The 21709-nt window shown below is 41.0% G+C and overlaps 1 protein-coding gene across 2 annotated transcripts in view; it reads right to left on the reverse strand.

Annotated features, from left to right (window-relative positions):
- RBMS3 (RNA binding motif single stranded interacting protein 3) overlaps window positions 1-21709 on the reverse strand; it is a 426067-nt gene that overhangs the window by 22996 nt on the left and 381362 nt on the right. For both annotated transcript variants that reach the window (XM_069960405.1, XM_069960407.1), the window contains exon 8: window positions 2185-2231. In XM_069960405.1, coding sequence (XP_069816506.1) covers window positions 2185-2231 — 47 coding nt within the window. The remainder of the gene's footprint in view (window positions 1-2184; window positions 2232-21709) is intronic.

The raw sequence follows: 21709 nt of genomic DNA on the forward strand, positions 1-21709 counted from the left end.
CCTGCTCACTATAAATCCCAGCCCCTTCCCTCACTCCAATGCCTGTGATAGCGCCTTCCCCTGACCATTTGTTATAGTGACTCTGACCTTCTGGATCTTGTGACCTCAACTTAGCTTTTTTGGATTTCGATTTTGTACCTCTGCTACCGGTTGTTGCCGACTCTGCTTCCTGACTATTCTTTATTGTGTTGTGTTCGTCTGCCTTTGTTCTGTGTACCACTGCATACAGCATAGGGATTGCCGTCCAGTTGTCCCTAGCTGTTAGAGCTTTGAGGCAAGCAGGTAGGGGCAGCGGGGCGGGTGCCAGCTCAGGGCTCACCTGTCCGTGTCTCCTGTTCTGCCTCACAACAATAAAATGAAACACATGATGTGTTAAGCCCTATTACACAAAGGGATTATCATCCGCTATGGCCGTTAATCGCTTTGTGTAATAGAAGAAAACAATCAGCCTACGTACACAATGTCAGTTGATCGTTATTTTTCAACAGGCTGAAACCGATCAGACTGGCAACGACCGCCGCTATCTTCTACGGGCAATTTAACAATCGGGCAGCACTCCCAAAGCTCCCCCCGCTCTTACCCGCTCGCTGTCGGTGCATAAAGTAACATCAGCAGCAAACTGGGAACAAGGAGCAATCGAGCACTGATCTGACAGGTCGGCGCTCACTTGCTCCTCTGCATCGCCATGTGTAATAGGGGCTTTACTTGTAATGAATGATGATAAGATTTTGTACAGTGTTGGGCTATGCTTTTACTCTGTTTAAAAAATAGAAAAGGCGACTGTTTTTTCTATTTAAAAAGGCATAGGTTATTACCTCGATTTAATTGACTTCAATGCAATGTTCACGCAGTTTTTCTTTTTTTACCGTCCTTTCACTATTTTTACTATTAAATGCAATGGACTTTACAATTAAAGATACACCCAAAGGACAGTTAGTCAACCTAAACTAGACTAATCTACCAACAGCTGTCATTGGGCTATGTTTACACAACTTTTTTTCCACTCTGTTTTTAAAAAGAAAAAATAACGCTGTTTGGACGCCCATCATTGCAATGACGGCTGTGGGTACATTATTCTAGTTTAGGGGGACTAATCGGCCTTTGGTTGTGTTTTTAATTGAAATGTCCATTGAATTTAATAGTAAAACGGTCAAAACTGTGTATAAACAACTGAAGAAATAACATCTGTTGTTTTTAAAAGACGTCCGAAAATAATTATCATGACCATTATTTTGATGTCTGCGCAGACAATGTCCGTTATTCAATACACTGTGTGCGTTGGATTTCAGTTATTCCATTGACTTTGATGTATTACATTGAAGTCGATTTCATTTCGTCAAAAATGGGCATCTTTGTAAATAGAAAAATCAGATGCCTGTTCTGTTTTTTAAATGTAGTGTGAACATAGCCATAAGCTGATTGCAGTAGAGGCTCTTCCACTACATTTATGAGATCATCCCTTTTAAGGAGTTATCCAGGATTTAGATAAACAGCTGCTTTCTTCACAAAAATTGCACCATTCTTTTCCCAAGGTTGTGTGGTGGTATTACAATTCAGCTTTATTCACCTCTATGGAAATGAGCTGCAATACCACACACAAACTAAGAATGGTGCTATTTTTGAAAGAAAGCAGCCATGCTTTTCCTAATCCTGGTCAACACTTTTAATAGCTGTCTCTTTATTCAGGTCTCCCTAATGTAAGAATTACAGACAGCACGCCAGTAGATTTAGAGTAAATCTTGGGATTGTAATGTATTAACTCCTTAAAACTTTTTTTTATGGTACCAAAAAGGGAACAAGATGGCTGATCTGATATATTTATGTCAGATTTCATGTATGATCCATCATTTTCCGTCTCCTCTGTATCCAACCTTCCCGGAGCTCCCAATTGTCCAGATATTATTGCATGACTGGTGGTGATAACACTAAATGTAAAGGTTTAATCATATGTATTTTTCTTCTTTGCTTTATTGAGATTTACTGGTTTGTCCTCTTATTTATTTAGATGATCTTCCATTTATCAGTTCAAGTAAATCTTAATAAAAAGGATAATAAATCTGAGGCTGTTTTTCACTGACTCTCTGTGGTCTGTGAAGTAAGAATTTATGCTCTAAAAGTTCACATGCAAAAGTTAACATAATGATTACCAAAAAGATAAATCTAGACTAAGCAAACTGTACTCACCCATTCTGCATAGCTGCTGTTGGGTCATATGTCAATGCCATTCCAGTCTGCATTTAAAGGAAAAATAATTTACTCTTAATACTGCTGCCCAAAAAGGTACAATAAATTACAAGAATGTTATGGTATATTAATATACAGCATGTCACTCTGAAAAGCAGAACAACATTAGTATAAGGATAGTTACACCAGAAAAACAATTATTTGTATACTATCACTTTATAATTTATAGTAATAATGAAACCTTGAATGTCAACTCTCTAATAAACCAGATGCTGAATCAAAATGGTAAAGCCAGCAAGACAATTCAGGGACACTGCTAAGAGGAAAATTTGACTGGTTAGGAAAATACCATAATACAACATACAATATGTATTATTTGGAAACCTCAACTATAGTTTATATCTGCCATTCCAGGTAAGGACCTAGATGGAGAAAGACATAGTACCGCATTAAATAAATTGACTATTAGGATTCATAGGCCGAGAAAAACAAAAATATCAGCAGTTCAAGATTTGTCACGTGACAAATGGACCCCTTTGAATATAATTAAGCCTAGTCTGGAGAAGAGAGGTTTAAGGGGAGATATGATTAACTTATTTAAATATATAAATGGCCCCTACAAGAAATATGGGGAAAAGATGTTCCAGGTTAAACCCCCTCAAAGGACAAGGGGGCACTGCCTCCGCCTGGAGAAAAAAAGGTTCAATCTCCGGAGGCGACAAGCCTTCTTTACCATGAGAACTGTGAATCTGTGGAACAGTCTACCACAGGATCTGGTCACAGCAACAACAGTAGAGGGCTTCAAAACCAGCCTAGACAAGTTCTTGAAGCAGAATAATATAAATGCATATGTATAGAACCTATCACCCCTCCCCCTTCCCTGTATCCATCCCCTCCTTGGTTGAACTTGATGGACATGTGTCTTTTTTCAACCGTATTAACTATGTAACTATTAACTATGTAACTATTGGATTTCTGTCACGGTGTCTGTTTACGGGGAAAAAAGTGTGGGTGCCCACTGGACTAGTTTTTCCAGTATTTAGATGGAATCTGTAAAAGACCCTCCAAACTGAACATTTGGTACTCATGTGGACAGAGCCTGAAGTAGGAAACGTCATAAAAACACATCCGAGTGCAAAATGCTGCACATTGTTAGCAGTTGAGAATCCAAACAGTTTCTGCAGAACTATGTGCAATGCTGTAGATTTATTAAGGATTTTTAACTTCCCCATTTAAGTCCAAAAGGAAAATTGACAATAATCTACAGCAGGTCTGCAGATATTTTCTGCAGTGTGTAAAAGCATTTTCCCACACAAATCTGATGCTGAAAATCCACAGGATAAAGTTTGTTGATACTCTACGCTACAAGGTATACTTTTTTTTTTCACCTCACAAATTATTTATTTCATTTTTTTTGCCACTTCTTTTTTTGAAAAGTCAAGAGTGTAATTTCAAAGTACAATTGATCCCTTAAAAAATAAGCCTTCAAGTGATTTTGTACATGAAAAATGAAAAAGTTACGGCTTTACAAAGCTAACAAGAAATAAGAAAAAGATGTCTGTGGAGGTAAGGAGTTAAGGCCCTATTACACAAAGCCATAATCTACCGTATTCAGCTGATATTGTCCGTTAGTTATGGCCGATAATCATTATGTGTAGTAGAAGACAACGATCAGCCGACATGCACAATGTCGACTGATCACCGTCTTTCAACATGTTGAAACGTCAATGATCTAGATAGTAGCAATATGTTGCCATCACTCCATATATCTCCTATGGGCTGCCCGGACAATCTAGCCATCACCTGGGCAGCTCCCCCCCCCCCCACGCAGCTCCCCGCGGCCCTAGCAGAGAACAAGGAGCAAGCAATCGCTGACCTGACAGCTCGGTGCTCCCTTGCTTCTCTGAATCTCCCTGTGTAATAGAGGTTTATGCTATGTTCACACAACGTCGAAATGACAGCCTTTCTTTTAGACAGCCATTTATGATCATTATTTACAGCTGTCATTATCAAAAGACAGCAGTCTTTTGGTGATAAATGACAGCCATACAAAATCCTTTTAATGTAATTTCGATGTTGTGTGAACATAGTCTAAAGAAGAGAATAAAAAAATCAAAAGGATATTAAAATGTACAATGGTATCAATACACCTGGTGAGAAGGGCTGCAAATATACTTGGGGGTTTATTGTTGGAAGCTGCAGAAGGTGGACCTAGAATCAGCAGAAAGTGGGGTGCTACCACTGACATTAAAATATCTCATAACAGAGACAGATATTTTAATCAGTTGTATGGATGAAATTGCTATGTGGAATGGTTGTCTCAGCAACCTGATCCACCGTGGCAGTAATCATTAAAAAATAAATAAATAAATCAACATAGCTTGAGGAGAAAAGCACTAAGATTGAATTTTTTCCCCTGCATACTTTAATATATGAACTCATGTATTATGCTGCATATTTAAAGACTGAACAACTACCCTGAATTCCTACCTTGTCAAGACTATTAAATTAAATTAGGTCTTGTCTTCCATTTGCTGAAGTACAACTAAACCATATATTATTATGTGATGTTTGCATACTATTAATGTTTTATAACGAATTCATGTTCCAATAATATGTTAAAAAAACCTGCACAGCCACGCTTGTGATAAAGACATATATTAACAGCTTTTTATCCATTTTAATTCTCCAATTAATATTTTATTTAATATATTTAAAGAAAATTATTTTTATACCATCTCAGTAAATTACAGAGTAATGTTTTATGTTCTCTACAGACCTATAGAAATTGGTGCCTGCAGGGTGTGGGTGTGGGTGTGGGGGGGGGGCAGAGGGTTTGGTCTTGTGGCAGTGGGGTTGCAGGGCCATTCTGTTGCCCTCCTCCCCTGTTGTCGCTTGCTTTGCGGGGTTTGCGGTCACTGACGAACAGAGAGTTGGTTTAGTGTAGGGACTCATGTAAAAACTGCACCCCTTAAAGTATTTAAATTAACATTTCATAAGTTTATTAACCCTTTAGGTGTTTCGCAAAAATTTAAGCAAGTTGGAGGGGAAATTTAACATTTTTATTTTTTGGCATATATTCCATTTTAATCCATTTTTCCCCTTTAACACAGCAAATACTAACTGAGAAATGGAACTCAATATTTATTCTCCTTATTCCAGTGTTTCTAGAAATCCCCCATATGTGGCCGTAGTGCGTCACCTGACTCCACAGGCCTCAGTCATGACAGAGACCTGGGAAATTGTGGGGACTTTTTTATTTCAGTTTTCTTTTTAGCCATTCTACCATGTCACAGAGGCCTTGCGGTGCCAAAATATTTTAGCAAGACAAGTTGAGGTTTTCATCTGTACCATTCTGAGGGACATGTGATACTGTGATAATTTTTTAATTAATTTTTTTATGAGGTGATACGAATAAAAAAACAATTTAGCAGCTGTTTTTCACCATTTTTTGTACACTGTTTACTATACATTACATATGACATGTTATCGTTAGTAAATACCAAATACTTGTATCTTATTTAAAGGGGGATCATTTATAAAGTGGGGATGGTGAATGGGTATATTTATTTTAATTAATTATTTTTTTATGTATTTAAATGAATTAATTTTATTTGTTTTAATGAATTAATTATGCATTTGTGTGTGTGTGTGTTTTAATTTTGCAGATTATATATATATATATATATATATATATATATATATATACACACATATATATGTATATATACACTACCGTTCAAAAGTTTGGGGTCACATTGAAATGTCCTTATTTTTGAAGGAAAAGCACTGTACTTTTCAATGAAGATAACTTTAAACTAGTCCTAACTTTAAAGAAATACACTCTATACATTGCTAATGTGGTAAATGGCTATTCTAGCTGCAAATGTCTGGTTTTTGGTGCAATATCTACATAGGTGTATAGAGGCCCATTTCCAGCAACTATCACTCAAGTGTTCTAATGGTACAATGTGTTTGCTCATTGGCTCAGAAGGCTAATTAATGATTAGAAAACCCTTGTGCAATCATGTTCACACATCTGAAAACAGTCTAGCTCGTTACAGAAGCTAAAAAACTGACCTTCCTTTGAGCAGATTGAATTTCTAGAGCATCACATTTGTGGGGTCAATTAAACACTCAAAGTAGCCAGAAAAAAAGAGAACTTTCATCTGAAACTCGACAGTCTATTCTTGTTCTTAGAAGTGAAGGCTATTCCATGCGAAATTCCATGAGAGATTGTAGATTTCCTACAACGGTGTGTACTACTCCCTTCAGAGGACAGCACAAACAGGCTCTAACCAGAGTAGAAAAAGAAGTGGGAGGCCGCATTGCACAGCTAAGCAAGTAGATAAGCACATTAGAGTCTCTAGTTTGAGAAACAAGACGCCTCACAGGTCCCCAACTGGCATCTTCATTAAATAGTACCCGCAAAACACCAGTGTCAACATCTACAGTGAAGAGGGCGGCTGCGGGATTTTGGGCTTCAGGGCAGAGTGGCAAAGAAAAAGCCATATCTGAGACTGGCCAATAAAAGAAAAAGATTAAGATGGGCAAAAGAACACAGACATTAGACAGAGGAAGACTGGAAAAAAGTGTTGTGGACGGATGAATCCAAGTTTGAGGTGTTTGGATCACAAAGAAGAACGTTTGTGAGACGCAGAACAAATGAAAAGATGCTGGAAGAATGCCTGACGCCAATCTGTTAAGCATGGTGGAGGTAATGTGATGGTCTGGGGTTGCTTAAGTGCTGGTATGGTGGGAGATTTGTACAGGGTAAAATTGATTTTGAATAAGGAAGGCTATCACTCAATTTTGCAACGCCATGCCATACCAAGTGGACAGCGCTTGATTGGAGCCAATTTCATCCTACAACAGGACGATGACCCTAAACACACCTCCAAATTGTGCAAGAACTATTTACAGCAGAAGCAGGCAGCTGGTATTCTATCAGTAATGGAGTGGCCAGCGCAGTCACCAGATCTGAACCCCATTGAGCTGTAGTGGGAGCAGCTTGACTGTATGGTATGCCAGAAGTGCTCATCCAACCAATCAAACTTGTGGGAGCTGCTTCAAGAAGCGTGGGGTGCAATTTCTCCAGCTTACCTCAACAGATTAACAGCTAGAATGCCAAAGGTGTGCAATGCTGTAATTGCTGCAAAAAAAGGATTCTTTGACGAACCTGGCAGAACCTGAGCAGGAATGAAGGGGGGGGGGGCTCGGGGAGTGAATGGGACAGGGAGACGGAGCCAGACCGGTGGTGGTGGGGGGGGGGGGTTGCATGGGGGAAAGGCCAGATCAGGGGAGGAAGCCGGATCGGGGGAGGGGGGGGGGAGCAGCACGGGTCGGAAGCCAGATCGGGGGAGGGAACACCATGGAGAGGAAGCTGTAGCAGGATCGAGGGGGGCGGGGAGCAGCACAGAGTGGGAGCTCTATTGGGGCGTGGGGAGAATTAAAACAGTGGTGGCGGGAGAAGGCAATGTCCGCAGCCTCCTCCTGCTGCGTGATCAGGGAGCATCAGATCTCCCCATAGACGCAGCGGTCGCAACGACCGTGGTGTCTATGGGGTTAACTGCCAGGGGGGGGGGAGTGCATGTGACACAGCCTTCTCCTTCTGCCTGATCTCAAATAGGGACTGTGGAGGGAGTTAAAGCATGATGTCCAGGGACGTCATGATTAGCGATGAGCGAACTTTTGAAAAGTTCGGTTCGGTTCGATCCGGCGAACTTTCATGAAGTTCGGATTGGTCCGAAACGAACCAAAAACAAACCTTGCTCTAACGGCTGAATAATTGCAGCTACAATAGTGGGAGTGAGATAGGGTATAGTTTCGTTTCGTTGCAGTTGATATCACAATGAAAAAAGCAGGATAAAAAAAATGCAAAAATAATGAGGAAAAAAATAATAATAATAGGAATAATAATAATAAAATATAGTGAATAAAAGTGCCAAAATAGTGACAAAAAATATTGAAATACAAAGTTTACAAGGAGGATGCGGCAGCACTTCATTGCACTCAGGCCAGTATTGATGAGAAGAGACAAGTTGAGCAGCAGGAGGAGGCAGCAGTTGATTGCTCGCCTCTCAGGCCAGTATTGTTGAGGAGAGAGAAGTCGAGAAACAGGAGGAGGCAGCAGTAGATTGCTCCCCTTTCAGGCCAGTATTTTTGAGAAGAGACAAGTTGAGCAGCAGGAGGAGGCAGCAGTTGATTGCTCGCCTCTCAGGCCAGTATTGTTAAGAAGAAACAAGTCGAGAAACAGGAGGAGGCAGCAGTAGATTGCTCGCCTCTCAGGCCAGTATTGTTGAGAAGAGACAAGTTGAGCAGCAGGAGGAGGCAGCAGTTGATTGCTCGCCTCTCTGGCCAGTATTGTTGAAAAGAGACAAGTTGAGCAGCAGGAGGAGGCAGCAGTTGATTGCTCGCCTCTCAGGCCAGTATTGTTGAGAAGAGACAAGTCGAGAAACAGGAGGAGGCAGCAGTAGATTGCTCGCATCTCAGGCCAGTATTGTTGAGAAGAGACAAGTCGAGAAACAGGAGGAGGCAGCAGTTGAATGCTTCCCTCTCAGGCCAGTATTGTTGAGAAGAGACAAGTTGAGCAGCAGGAGGAGGCAGCAGTAGATTGCTCGCCTCTAAGGCCAGTAGTGTTGAGAAGAGACAAGTTGAGCAGCAGGAGGAGGCAGCAGTTGGTTGCTCGCCTCTCAGGCCAGTATTGTTGAGAAGAGACAAGTCAAAAAACAGGAGGAGGCAGCAGTTGAATGCTCGCCTCTCAGGCCAGTATTGTTGAGAAGAGACAAGTTGAGCAGCAGGAGGAGGCAGCAGTAGATTGCTCGCCTCTAAGGCCAGTAGTGTTGAGAAGAGACAAGTTGAGCAGCAGGAGGAGGCAGCAGTTGGTTGCTCGCCTCTCAGGCCAGTATTGTTGAGAAGAGAAAAGTTGAGCACCAGGAGGAGGCAGCAGCAGATTGCTCGCCTCTCAAGCCAGTATTGTTGAGAAGAGACAAGTGGAGCAGCAGGAGAAGGCAGCAGTTGATTGCTCGCCTCTCAGGCCAGTATTGTTGAGAAGAGACAAGTTGAGCAGCAGGAGGAGGCAGCAGTTGATTGCTCGCCTCTCAGGCCAGTATTGTTGAGAAGAGACAAGTTGAGCAGCAGGAGGAGGCAGCAGTAGATTGCTCGCCTCTAAGGCCAGTAGTGTTGAGAAGAGACAAGTTGAGCAGCAGGAGGAGGCAGCAGTTGGTTGCTCGCCTCATAGGCCAGTATTGTTGAGAAGAGACAAGTTGAGAAACAGGAGGAGGCAGCAGCAGATTGCTCGCCTCTCAAGCCAGTATTGTTGAGAAGAGACAAGTGGAGCAGCAGGAGAAGGCAGCAGTTGATTGCTCGCCTCTCAGGCCAGTATTGTTGAGAAGAGACAAGTGGAGCAGCAGGAGGAGGCAGCAGTTAATTGCTCGCCTCTCAGGCCAGTATTGTTGAAAAAAGACAAGTTGAGCAGCAGGAGGAGGCAGCAGTTAATTGCTCGCCTCTCAGGCCAGTATTGTTGAGAAGAGACAAGTTGAGCAGCAGGAGAAGGCAGCAGTTGATTGATTCCAGTCCAGTATTATCGAAGAGAGGCTACTTGAGGAGGAGGCAGCAGTTGATTGATTCCAGGCCAGTATAATTAAAAACAGACTACTTGAGGAGGAGAAGGAGGCAGCAGTTGATCGATTCCAGGCCAGTATTATTGAGGAGAGGCTACTTGAGGAGAAGGAGGAGGTATCAGTTGATCGATTACAGGCCAGTATTATTTAGGAGAGGCTACTTGAGGAGGAGGAGGAGGCAGCAATTGATTGATTCCAGGCCAGTATTATTAAAAACAGACTACTTGAGGAGGAGGCAGGAGTTTATCGATTCCAGGCCAGTATTATTTAAGAGAGGCTACTTGAGGAGGAGGAGGCCGCAGTTGATCGATTCCAGGCCAATATTATCGAGGAGAGGCTACTTGAGGAAGAGGAGGATGCAGTTGATCGATTCCAGGCCAGTATTATCGAGGAGAGGCTACTTGAGGAGGAGGAGGAGAAGGAGGAGGCAGGAGTTGATTGATTCCAGGCCAGTATTATTGAAGAGAGGCTACTTGAGGAGGAGGAGGAGGCAGCAGTTGATTGATTCCAGGCCAGTATAATTAAAAATAGACTACTTGAGCAGCAGGAGGAGGCAGCAGTTGATTGATTCCAGGCCAGTATAATTAAAAACAGACTACTTGAAGAGCAGGAGGAGAAAGCAGTTGATCGATTCCAGGCCAGTATTATCGAGGAGAGGCTACTTGAGGAGGAGGAGGCAGCAGTTGATCGATTCCAGGCCAGTATTATGGAGGAGAGGCTACTTGAGGAGGAGGAGGCAGTAGTTGATCGATTTCAGGCCAGTATTATCGAGGAGAGGCTACTTGAGGAGGAGGAGGAGGCAGCAGTTGATTGATTCCAGTTGATTTGATTGTGGGGCGCTGACTTAGCGTCACCTAGAACAGCTGATTACAAACAAACTTTTTTTTTTTTTAAGTTTTTTAAAACTTTTTTGCTTGCAGCTATACACGGTTAACGGCACCCAGCAGAGCAGCAATGTCTAGCGTCACCTCTCTGACACGGAACAGTAGCTGGTTCAATGCTACGTGTCCTGAGTGACTCTTCTCACTTTTCTCTCCCTATTTCTTTTTTTTATCTCCCTATCTCTCCCTAGATATCACTATTTTTGAGTTAGATGCCTATCTCTCCCTCTCTCTACCTAACTCTTGATTTCTCAGCCTCTTTCACTATGTATGGGCTTATCAAGCTTTCCCTGGATCTTGCAATTTTTTTTTTTATCTTCCTCTCTCCTGCTTCTCTCACAAACAATATATACTCCTTCTCTATCCCTCCCTGTACTTATCCAGTTGTTTGGATATGTAATGTATGTGTTTTCCCTTTCTGCCTAACGTACACCTCCTTTCTCTCTGCCGTCTGGAAACACAATGAGGAACTTCAGCCAGGCTCAAGCACTTCCTCTTTCTGGAGTGACATCACACACCTTGAGATTCACATAAAAACAGGATACAAAGGATTATAGGAGTAATAAACCCTTGTATCCTGTTCTTTTCTCTGATTAAAGTAAAGTTTTGCGACGCCGTTGTGATTTTAACGAGATTCGTAACTTTTTGCAAAGTTCGTAACAAATCTGGTTCTTAACGGTTCGGTTCTCTCATCCCTAGTCATGATGCAGAATGGCACTGCTTTTCATGTCGTCCCTAGACGTCATATTGGGGGAAGGGATTAAAGGAACTTCTTTTGCTAGGTCTCCCTTTTTAGGAGTATAATGGTGGCAAAAATCTCTTTAATTCAATTACAAATTAAATGCAGTTGTAACTTAATGTACATGATGAGTCAGTTCCATTAATCAGCACTGTCACCAGTGCAACCAGGCGGTGGGGAAAGCAAATCATATACTGGGCTGTATAGTTAGAGGTATAACCAGTAGGAAGAGGGAGATTGTGATCCTGCTGTATAGAGTGCTAGTGAGACCTAGATATAGAATACTGTGTTCGGTTCTGGAGACCTCACCTTAAAAAGGACATTGATAAAATAGAACGGGTCCAAAGACAGGCTAAAAAAATGGTGGAGGGTGTCAGGCATAAACCATATCAGGAAAGACTTTAGGATTTCAATCTGTATAGTCTGGAGGAAATAAGGGATAGGGGGGACATAATTGAAATCTTTAAGTATGTCAAAGAACTAAATTAGGTTCAAAAGGGAAGTGTTTTAAGTAAAAAAAACTTAACTCAAGAACAAGAGGACACAGTGAGAGGTTAGTTGGGGGAAAGATCAGAAGCAACCTCATCCCTGTCACGTACCAGCACGTCCATCTGCCGTAACGGTATGCAGAATTGGACATGCCGGTACGTGATCTGGCGGGAAGGAGTTAATAGACCGAGTTGCTAAGCCCATCGCGCAACAAGGACTCACATGACAGCATGAAAGAGAATATGTGGACTATGCTACCTTTAGTGTACATCCATTACTGCCTACAGATTTTCTTTTTTAGAATGATAGTATTCTTTAAAATAAGTCACAATTTCATATTTACTCCTCTTTGACAGCAAAATATTTTTAAGCTCTTTACGTTGACATTTTGTATTATTTTGAATTGAAAATTGCTTCCCCTTAGAAATGTTTTCAAGGATTGGCAAGAAAATCTGCAACCTGATGTGTCTTTTACTAAGAAGTCTGCCTTGGGAGATGTATGGTAGAAATGAATATCAGGTGCAGATATTTGACATGTCTAGACTTTCCATTCCCTTTCTCTCTAATCTAATAAGATTGTATTTATGACTATATCACTTGAGTTTTTTTTTTATTGAAGACGTGGGAAACAGTGACTTTTAAAAGTAATTTTAATATATAAAAACAAGCTATATCATTATGATAATAACACTTTGGTTCATGATAGAAATTCCATAATTTTAGTCTAAGCGGTAGTTCAATGGGATTTCTGTTCTGTTGTTCACATTGCAGAATTTTCTGCTGCGGATCTTCTTTCCATCTGAAGAATTAATGTCAATTTTTGGGGGCGTATTTTGCTAGAGGAATCCTATAGGAGTGATTAGGGCTTCAATTCTGCTTGAAATTCAGCTTGAATTCTGCCAGATATGAATAGGTGGGGAATTTCTGCTCTGGACAGTTCCTGTCATGGACAGAGGGGGCAACAGAGAGCACGATGTTAGACTGGAAAGAATACACCACTTCCTGCAGAGAATACAGCAGCTAAAAAGTACTGAAAGGCTTGAGTTTTAAAATAGTTTTAAAAGGCTTTTTTGAATAGTAATTTCAAAATCTGTACACTTTCTGACACTCTTCTCTGGAGTTCCCTTACAGTATCACATACATTTTGAATTTAGCATAAGAATAGCTTTTGGAGGGCCCATTTTCCTTCTTTCCCATCGCATATACCGTCACATTAGTTTTTTTTTTTTTTTTTTTTAAATAAAAGTGATTATAACACTGAAAGTACAATTTAATAAACGCCACTGTTTGCTTTCAGCATAGTAGAAGTTTGTCATTGCCAAGATTTTGTATTTTGTAGAAAATTATACTTTCTTAAACTAATAACACATTATAAGACAGCGGGGCATAAACTGTCAGGCGGCTTCTAAGCAATTACATATTATGATGTAAGCAGACAAAATGCATTCAGTGAGTAATTGTTCATTCCAAATGTGCTTATTGTCTGTTTTTAATTCAATAATATGAAGGATCCATGCTTATGAAAACACTCTGTGAACTTAAGCTGTGCCATTACATCTCAATTACTGTTAGAAGGGAAGTAAACAAGCAAAACCGTATCCAACCTGAAAAAATGTGACTACAGAGATGGTCCGATATTGAGCTTGTACTTAACTGAAAAATCTATGTACCCACAAATGAATAACATGGCCTCTGCTACCCGTCCTCCTCTTTGTACCCTGTTCTCTGAGCCATTACTACATTATCTATTATAAAGAAGATTAGGGTGCCCAGAATACACAACTAGTTTTTACAGTTTCAAGAATGTTAAGATATGTGGGTTTATAATGGGACAATTTCATTAATAATACATGCAGACCTGCTCGGGCAATGTCTGTGATCCCTCCTAGACCCTTTTTTATTTTTATCTCTTTTGCTTTGGCAGCAATTTGCCCCATTCCTCGGCTCACCTTACCTGCAGTTCTCCTAAACTCTGTGGGGGTGTACAGGAAGTGATGTCATCTGCCCTCATACATGGATGTAAACCCAGGACCCCCAGTGTTGGAAGGCTACAGTGCTAACCTCTGAGACTGCATAGGTCACTTCTTGTATACTGTATATTACAAGTGACTTGCAATTACTACCACTATAAATTTATTATATTTATTTCAGTTCCTCTTTAAAGTCTATATACTGTAATGTGTTGGGTTTTGTGCTGTTTAGGTTTTATGCTGTCAGTTCCTTGGGGGGGGGGGGGGTTTGCCCTAATTATAGTGCAATTATGGTGAGCACCATCATGTCTTTTTTTTATTTATTTATTTTTTTTGTTTACTTCATAGAAGTGCACCAATGCTCTAGGACGTCAAAAACAAAATGTAACAAAAAAAAAACTGCCAAAAATGCTTGTAGAAAATGCATGCCATTATTTTATGTGCCATTTAAAACACTAGAAAATAAGTGTGCGTGAGGCCTTATAACTATTTTACCTGTGCCTTTGCCATTTCCGATAGAAATATAGTCTTTCGAGCATGAACCAATTTGTCCAGGCATCTGTGTGCAAAATAAATTGTTCCAATTATCTTGTAATAATCTTGCACATTTTTCCCAATGCTCAGTGATATGAATCATCTTTCAGAGCGAAATTGATTCTGTCTCCTAATGTTTATCATATATCAGTCTTACAGGGGAGGGTTCTTGTTGGAAATATTATAACAAGAGTTTGCATCAATACTACGAAGATGCCAAACACTGACATATGCCTGGAAAATTCTACTGAATACTTTTCAGAACAAACAACTAGCTGCTTAAATGGAATCTGTCACTTATTAAGAGAAAGAAAGTAGTAGAATGTAAATTACATAAGTGGGTAATATTGCTCAGTTTATAGGTTCCTAATAGCATGACTTGAAGAGAGGCACCACATAGTCATTGCTGCATAAAGGCCTTATTACATGGGTCGATGCTGAGGAGCAAGCAAGCACCGTCCTACCCTAGTTCCTGCTTGATGACGGTACTATTACATGTGCCCGGAAGTTGGGGAAGGGAAGGGGTTGTGGGAAGGGAAGGGTTTGTGGGAAGGGGCTGTCCGGATGATATTTAGGTCTGTTGCCGCCGCTCCTATTCCAGCCAGAAGACTGTCGCTAGCATGATTGTTGTCTTTCAATATGTTGGAAGACAACGATCAGCCAACATTGTGCATGTCAGCTGACCGCTACCTTTTAACTTTACCTATTATCCCAAGCGATTATCGGAATGTTCGATAATCAGCCAAATACAGCCAATAATTGCTTGGTGTAATAGGGTCTTTAATTTGCACCCAGTACTTAGTAAACCTCGGGTGGTGGCTACCATTGATGGGGGAAACCGAAAGCTATTCATGCTGACGGACTATCCTCTTCTTTTCTGAGCCCTGTATCTTCACAAGGAGATTCAGTCAAGACAACAAATTGGGAAAGAGCACCTTTGCTGATTTACAATACCCTGCTGCAACTCGCCAGGACCTAATAGGGAACCCCAACATCTGGCATACCCTTAACTGGGGCCAGAACTACTAGACATTTTACTCTGTGCTCTTGACCAGCAATAGACAGATCAGTCATAGCTGTTGGTACAGGTTATTTCTGCAAGTTTATCGCCACCGACTGCAAAGTGGCTAGAGCCCCTACAGTAGAGTACAGTACTATTTAGAGTTCTCAAGTCTTCTAAGTATAATCTCAGTAACTGAACTGTCACAGTGCTTACAGTCCAATCCAGTGTTTGTATAGTCCACTTCAGCCTCCTGTACATTAACCAGTTAAAGAAGATAGAGGTGGGGGAAGAGACATGCATGCTGTGGCTCAGCATCACTTCTGTGGCATTTCAGCTTCTAAGGAAAAAATGCTATTTTATAACTCTGCAAAGACAAAGGCATCATTTATTTTATCTGCCTATGTCTGCATCTCTGTACCTGGTACAGACCTGACAGATTCCTTTTAAATATATGTATCTCACCCTGTAATTGTTATGAGTTAGACACCAGTTATTATATGTTTACTAGTATTTTAAATAGTTTCATTATTAGTTTTTTTTTAAAATAATGCCCTGTATGTTTAAGTTTAAAACCAATAGAGTAAGATTACAAAATTAACCAAAGCTGTGAAATTTAAGAACTTATGACATGTTTAGTGGAGAAGTATCCTAATTTTCCATAGATAATAGATACACATATTCCATGGATAATAGAACACTATAAACAATTTGCTATGCCTGTGTCCTGTACAACCTACAATGTTACCACATGTTATACCACTTTCTACCTATAGGTGTCTCTATATGACTTTTTATGATACAAAAAAAATGTTGGACAGTTTGGCAGAATTTCATTGTTACTAGTGGCTAATAAAAGTAAAATACTTTACTTATTGCCTGGCAAAAAGCATGAATACTCTGAGAGTGCTGAACATTGATTCCTATTAAAACTAGAGATATTTCTATCACACTCTTGCCATGATGTCTGAAAAGGCCACATAAGAGACCAGACATTTATTACATGAGGGGCATCTGTGTCTGTGCATTAGATATAATATTAAAGCTCTCCCGCATTGTAATTACATACTCTATACTTTACTGACAATTCTTTATTATTATTATTATTATTATTATTATTATTATTATTATTATTATTATTAATACAGATTTGTGAACTGTTCATTTTATGTACATAATCGAAGGATTTGGAAACTAATAGTAATACAACATAAGGTCTGAGCAAATGTGACTTGTTTATTGCCATTCGCTCCTTAGCTCTGCCTGTACAGATGTATCACGCTGTGTATGTTTTTGTGGAAGGCCATTAGATTTTTACACACAAGATATTCTCATTAAATTACCAGTGCAGCTCCTGAAAACAAGCAGCAGACATTTCATATAAGTATAGTTTAATCAAGTAGAAATGACAGTCGACAAGATACTGGATAGTGAAAAGGTCAAGGCTCACCTGGCCTGGTTGTGCATAGCGATAACCACTTAATTGCATGAAATTACCACGTATATCCAAGGCCGCAGCAACCGAGTCAAAACCATACACTCTGCGGTAGTACAGGGAACAACTGAATCCAAATGTAAAAATGAGTAACCCTCTGCGCAGGCCATATAGGTGCAATACTTTATTTGTAATCCATAGAATAATGTGTTTACTTTTTCTCAGATTACAAAGACATAATATGACTTTTAAATTAGGATAGATAGGCATCATTGTTCTTTATAAGTCCTTCACATTTCAGAATATTATGACGAGTCCAACTCATAGGCCATGAACAACACACAGTATTTGAGGAAACAACAATAACCGAAGGTATTGTATATTCAACCAGTATCATCCTCCCAACCAGTCCTGTCTGTGGTGCTCAGAGGGTTAACACTACTTGTCAGGACTGATTTTAGGTTTTCTGCTGCCTGAAGCCAAACCTGAAATTCCACCCCCCACCCAAAGCCTCTTAAAGATCATAAGTTAGGTGTGTGTGCAAAAAAAACCTGCAGCTTATAATAATAAGTGCATACACAATCCAGCTCCTCCATAAAGTACTGCCTTCCATTCAGGCTCGGACTGGCCTACAGGGGAACAGGGGAATCCCCCGGTGGGCCCTACCCCTTGGTGGGCCCCTGGCAGGAGGTGGGCCTCACAGTCTGACTCTTTCTACCAAAGAATGAAAGCATTTTCTATGCTATAGAATCAAAGACAAATATATGTAAGGCACCATGTGCCTTCTTGACCTAACAGCATCTAATAGTGTCAGCAGTTTGGAACACGCATTACAGCTGACAGAAGTCTCGTAACAAATGATAGGCAGGCAGTGGAGTGTGGAAAGATAATAAAGAAACTATACTACTCACCAGTCCCCCTGCCCCTGGATCGCTCTCTCTCCCACAGCTGCTGGAAGTCATTTTCAGTCATTTTCAACCAGGTTCTGTGTATGTCACGGCCCCAGCTCAATGTCACATACTGGATGTGATATCCAGTAGCCACCGACCTCCTCCAGCTCCTCCAGCTACAAGATCACGTACTTGGCTGATGGATCACCCGCTCAGCCAGTCACTGACTGAGGATGGACACCGCTGCAGTCAGAGGATGGACACCTGCTCAGCCAATCAATGACTGCAGCGGTGTCCATCCTCAGTCAGTGATTGGCTGAGCGGGTGATCCATCAGACAAGTATGTGATGTTGTAGCTGGAGAAGCTGGAGGAGGTCGTGGCTACTGGATATCATTAAGGAAGAGCTTTGAGGGAAGAGGGATGGGTAAGTATATTTTCTTTATTATGTTCCTGCACCCCCCTGCCTACCTGAGATTCGTTAGTTTCATGAAAGTTCTCCTTTCAAGAAGCTTAAGTGGCACTTTATGCTGTTTGCATAGAGTGACTGACAAGTTACTAGCAGTGAGCTGGCATTGCTGGACACATACACAGCTCTGTGCAAAGTTGCTATAGTAATGTGAAAGGTTTGGCGCTGGTTATATCTGGTTAGGGTGGGCCCCTAGTATTAAGTTCCCTGGAGGGCCCAAGGTACCCCAGTCCGACAATGCTTCCATCCCTGGTGAGGACAAGACGGAAAAAGTTTTAAAGTTTCCAATTCCACTAGTGTGCAACCAATTCTTCAATTATTATTGTTTCTCCAATAATAAAAGCACCTTACAATGCATTGTGACTACTCATGGTGATATTATTCATGACCATACTGTCATTACACCTTGTGCTCCATTTAAAGGGGTAGTGATCACTTGTAGTGTTGAGATGTCTGAAGCATATAACAATCCCTGCAGAGTGTTTGCAGTCCTTACCTCCTTGCATTCTACACCTGTGTCTGGCTATCATTTATAGGTCATGCGGTCAATGAAGTCAGTGGTGTATAGCAGACAGTATCATTTATGGCCGATCCATAAAACATACCGTCCCTACAAACTTGCCGCCTGAGCAATAAACTAATTTCATCTCATGGCAGAGACGGTCCTGCTATTTGTTACATGACACATCTTACATTTTAAATTATTTTTTAGAGGTACATAACTGACTTGCAGAGTTATTGGGCACAATGATGCTATATTTAATGTTCTTGCCCCATAAGCCCAGTACCATGCATAACACATAACAGTATGTAAACTTTACCCACAGTGCTGCGCATCTAAGCTCTTTCAACCTTACAACCTTTACTCTTCATCCCATCTTACACCACCTATCCTACTAAACTAATCTTTATACCCTATTGCATCCCCTTTGAATAAGACCGTCCACCAGAAATAAAAGCCCATGGCACAAGTTTATCCAGTGCTACAAAAACATGGCCACTTTCTTCCAGAGACAGCCCCACTCTTGTCTCCAGCTTGGGCAGGGTTTTGCTGCTCAGTTCCATTGAAGTGAATGGAGCTTAACACTTAGAGGACCAGGCCAATTTCAATTTTTTCGTTTTCGTTTTTCCCTCCTTGTGCTTAAAAGGCCATAGCACTTGCATTTTTTCACCTAGAAACCCACATGAGCCCTTATTTTTTGCGCCACTAATTGTACTTTGCAATGAAAGGCTGAACTTTTTCATAAAGTATACTACGAAATAAGAAAAAAATTCAATGTGTGGTGAAATTAAAAAAAAAACAAAAACATACATTTCTTTTATTTGTTTTTTTTTTCTCATTTTTACGCCGTTCGCCCTGGGGTAAAACTGACTTGTTATGCATGTTCCTCAAGTCGTTACGATTACAATGATATTTAACATGTATAACATGGCCTGTAAAAAATTCAAACCATTGTTAACAAATATATGTTCCTTAAAATCGCTCTATTCCCAGGCTTATAGCGCTTTTTTCCTTTGGTCTATGGGGCTGTGTCAGGTGTCATTTTTTGCGTCATGATGTGATCTTTTTATCAGTACCTTGATTGCGCATACACGACTTTTTGATCGCTTTTTATTACAATTTTTCTGGATTTGACGCAACCAAAAATGCGCAATTTTGTACTTTGGGATTTTTTTGTGCTTACTCCATTTACCTGCGAAATCAGGAATGTGGATAATTAATAGTTTGGGCAATTACGCACGCGGCGATACCAAACATGTTTATTTATTTTTATTTATAACATGGGAAATGGGGGGTGGATTCTGACTTTTATTAGGGGAGGGGGCTTTTTATTGATAACAACACTTTTTTTTTTCTTTTACACTTATACTAGAAGCCCCCCCGGGGGACCTCTAGTATAAGTGCATTGATCTCTCATTGAGATCTATGCTGCATAATTATGCAGCATAGATCCATGAGATAGACACATTGATTGCTTTCGGCTGCAGCCGGAAGCAATCGAGTGCTGAGCCAGGATCAGCGCCATTACGGCGTCCACCCCGGAAGGAGTAAGATGTGTGGATCGCTCCCCCGGGACGATCCACCCCACTAGACACCAGGGAATGGCTGCATCAAGCAATCGGATGCAGCTGTCAACTTTGACAGCTGCATCCAATTACTTTATTAGCGGGCACGGTGGTCGGACTGTGCCCGCTAATAGCCGCGTTCCCAGGCTACGAGCGGCACCCGGGACTGCGACGGTTCAGAGCGCGGACGCCGTGCGGTCCCGCTCTGGACACATGGAGGCGGCCCTAGACGTACGGGTACATCCTGGGTCGCCTAAGGGTTAAAGGGGTTATCAAGCGGGGGGGGGAAAAAATCTTTCAAATTAACTGGTTATCAAATCAACAAAGTTATATAGATTTGTAATTTATTTCTCTTTAAAAATCTCAAGTCTTCCCATACTTACAAACTGTTGTATGTCCTGCAGGAAGTGTCATTTTATTTACATTCAGAAACAGTGCTCTCTGCTGACATCTCTGGCCGAGTCAGGAACTGTACAGAGAAGCAGCAAATCTTCATAGAAAACCTCTCCTGCTCTGGACAGTTCCTGACTGCCAGAAATGTCAGCAGAGAGCACTGTGCCTCAATGTAAATAAAAAACACTTCTGTAGGACATACAGCAGATTATAAGTATTGGAAGACATGGGATTTTTAAATAGAAGTAAATTACAAATCTATATAAGTTTCCGACACAAGTTGATTTGAAAGAAATTTTTTTCGCTGGACAACCCCTTTAATTGCAAACCACACCTGAACTGGATACAAGAGTTGTGTTGTCTCTGAAAGAATGTGGCCATGTTTTTGTAGCGCTGGATAACCCCTTTAACTTTTGCTGGCGTGCTTGGTAGGTATTTCTCTGCCAGCTGGGACTTCTGGGACTTAGCATAGTAAAATCATAAACCACTGAACCAAAGGGCATGAGGATGGCTGTTCTGTGAACTGGAGGTGGATGGGAAGAAAGAGATTTACACCGGAAGGTAAAGGGACCTGAGGGCTCTCCTGATTGGCCACAAATATTGGAAATATCAGTGAATAAGTTGCTGTTACAGAGAGGGGGAGTGTAAAACAAGCAGAGCCAACACATTACCTCGTTCTTAGTGGTACTTAACAGCAGGGGACAAGAACTCATAAAACGTCTATGGAGGTCTCACATGCAGTCAGTGTGCACCCTCCATAGGACAGTTGGGTGGTCTTCAAGAAAAGGGAATACATTTCCTCTGAATAAATGGAGAGACAGTGAACACAATCCATTAGAGCTCCATTAATTCTCGATGACATTTCCAAACTTAGCCAAGTTGAGCGCCACGACTTTCACAGTCTGCAAGGTATCTTGTGTAGACAACGAGGTTAGCGTTGGCTAAGGAAAAGCCATAATAGGGTGTGGATGACAGCATCAAAGTGATATTCAGTGATCAATCACTAATCTCCATGGGCAAGAAGATGATGTGGAAACA

This window comes from Dendropsophus ebraccatus, chromosome 2 (genome assembly GCF_027789765.1).
Source record: "Dendropsophus ebraccatus isolate aDenEbr1 chromosome 2, aDenEbr1.pat, whole genome shotgun sequence".
Classification (NCBI taxonomy): domain Eukaryota; kingdom Metazoa; phylum Chordata; class Amphibia; order Anura; family Hylidae; genus Dendropsophus; species Dendropsophus ebraccatus.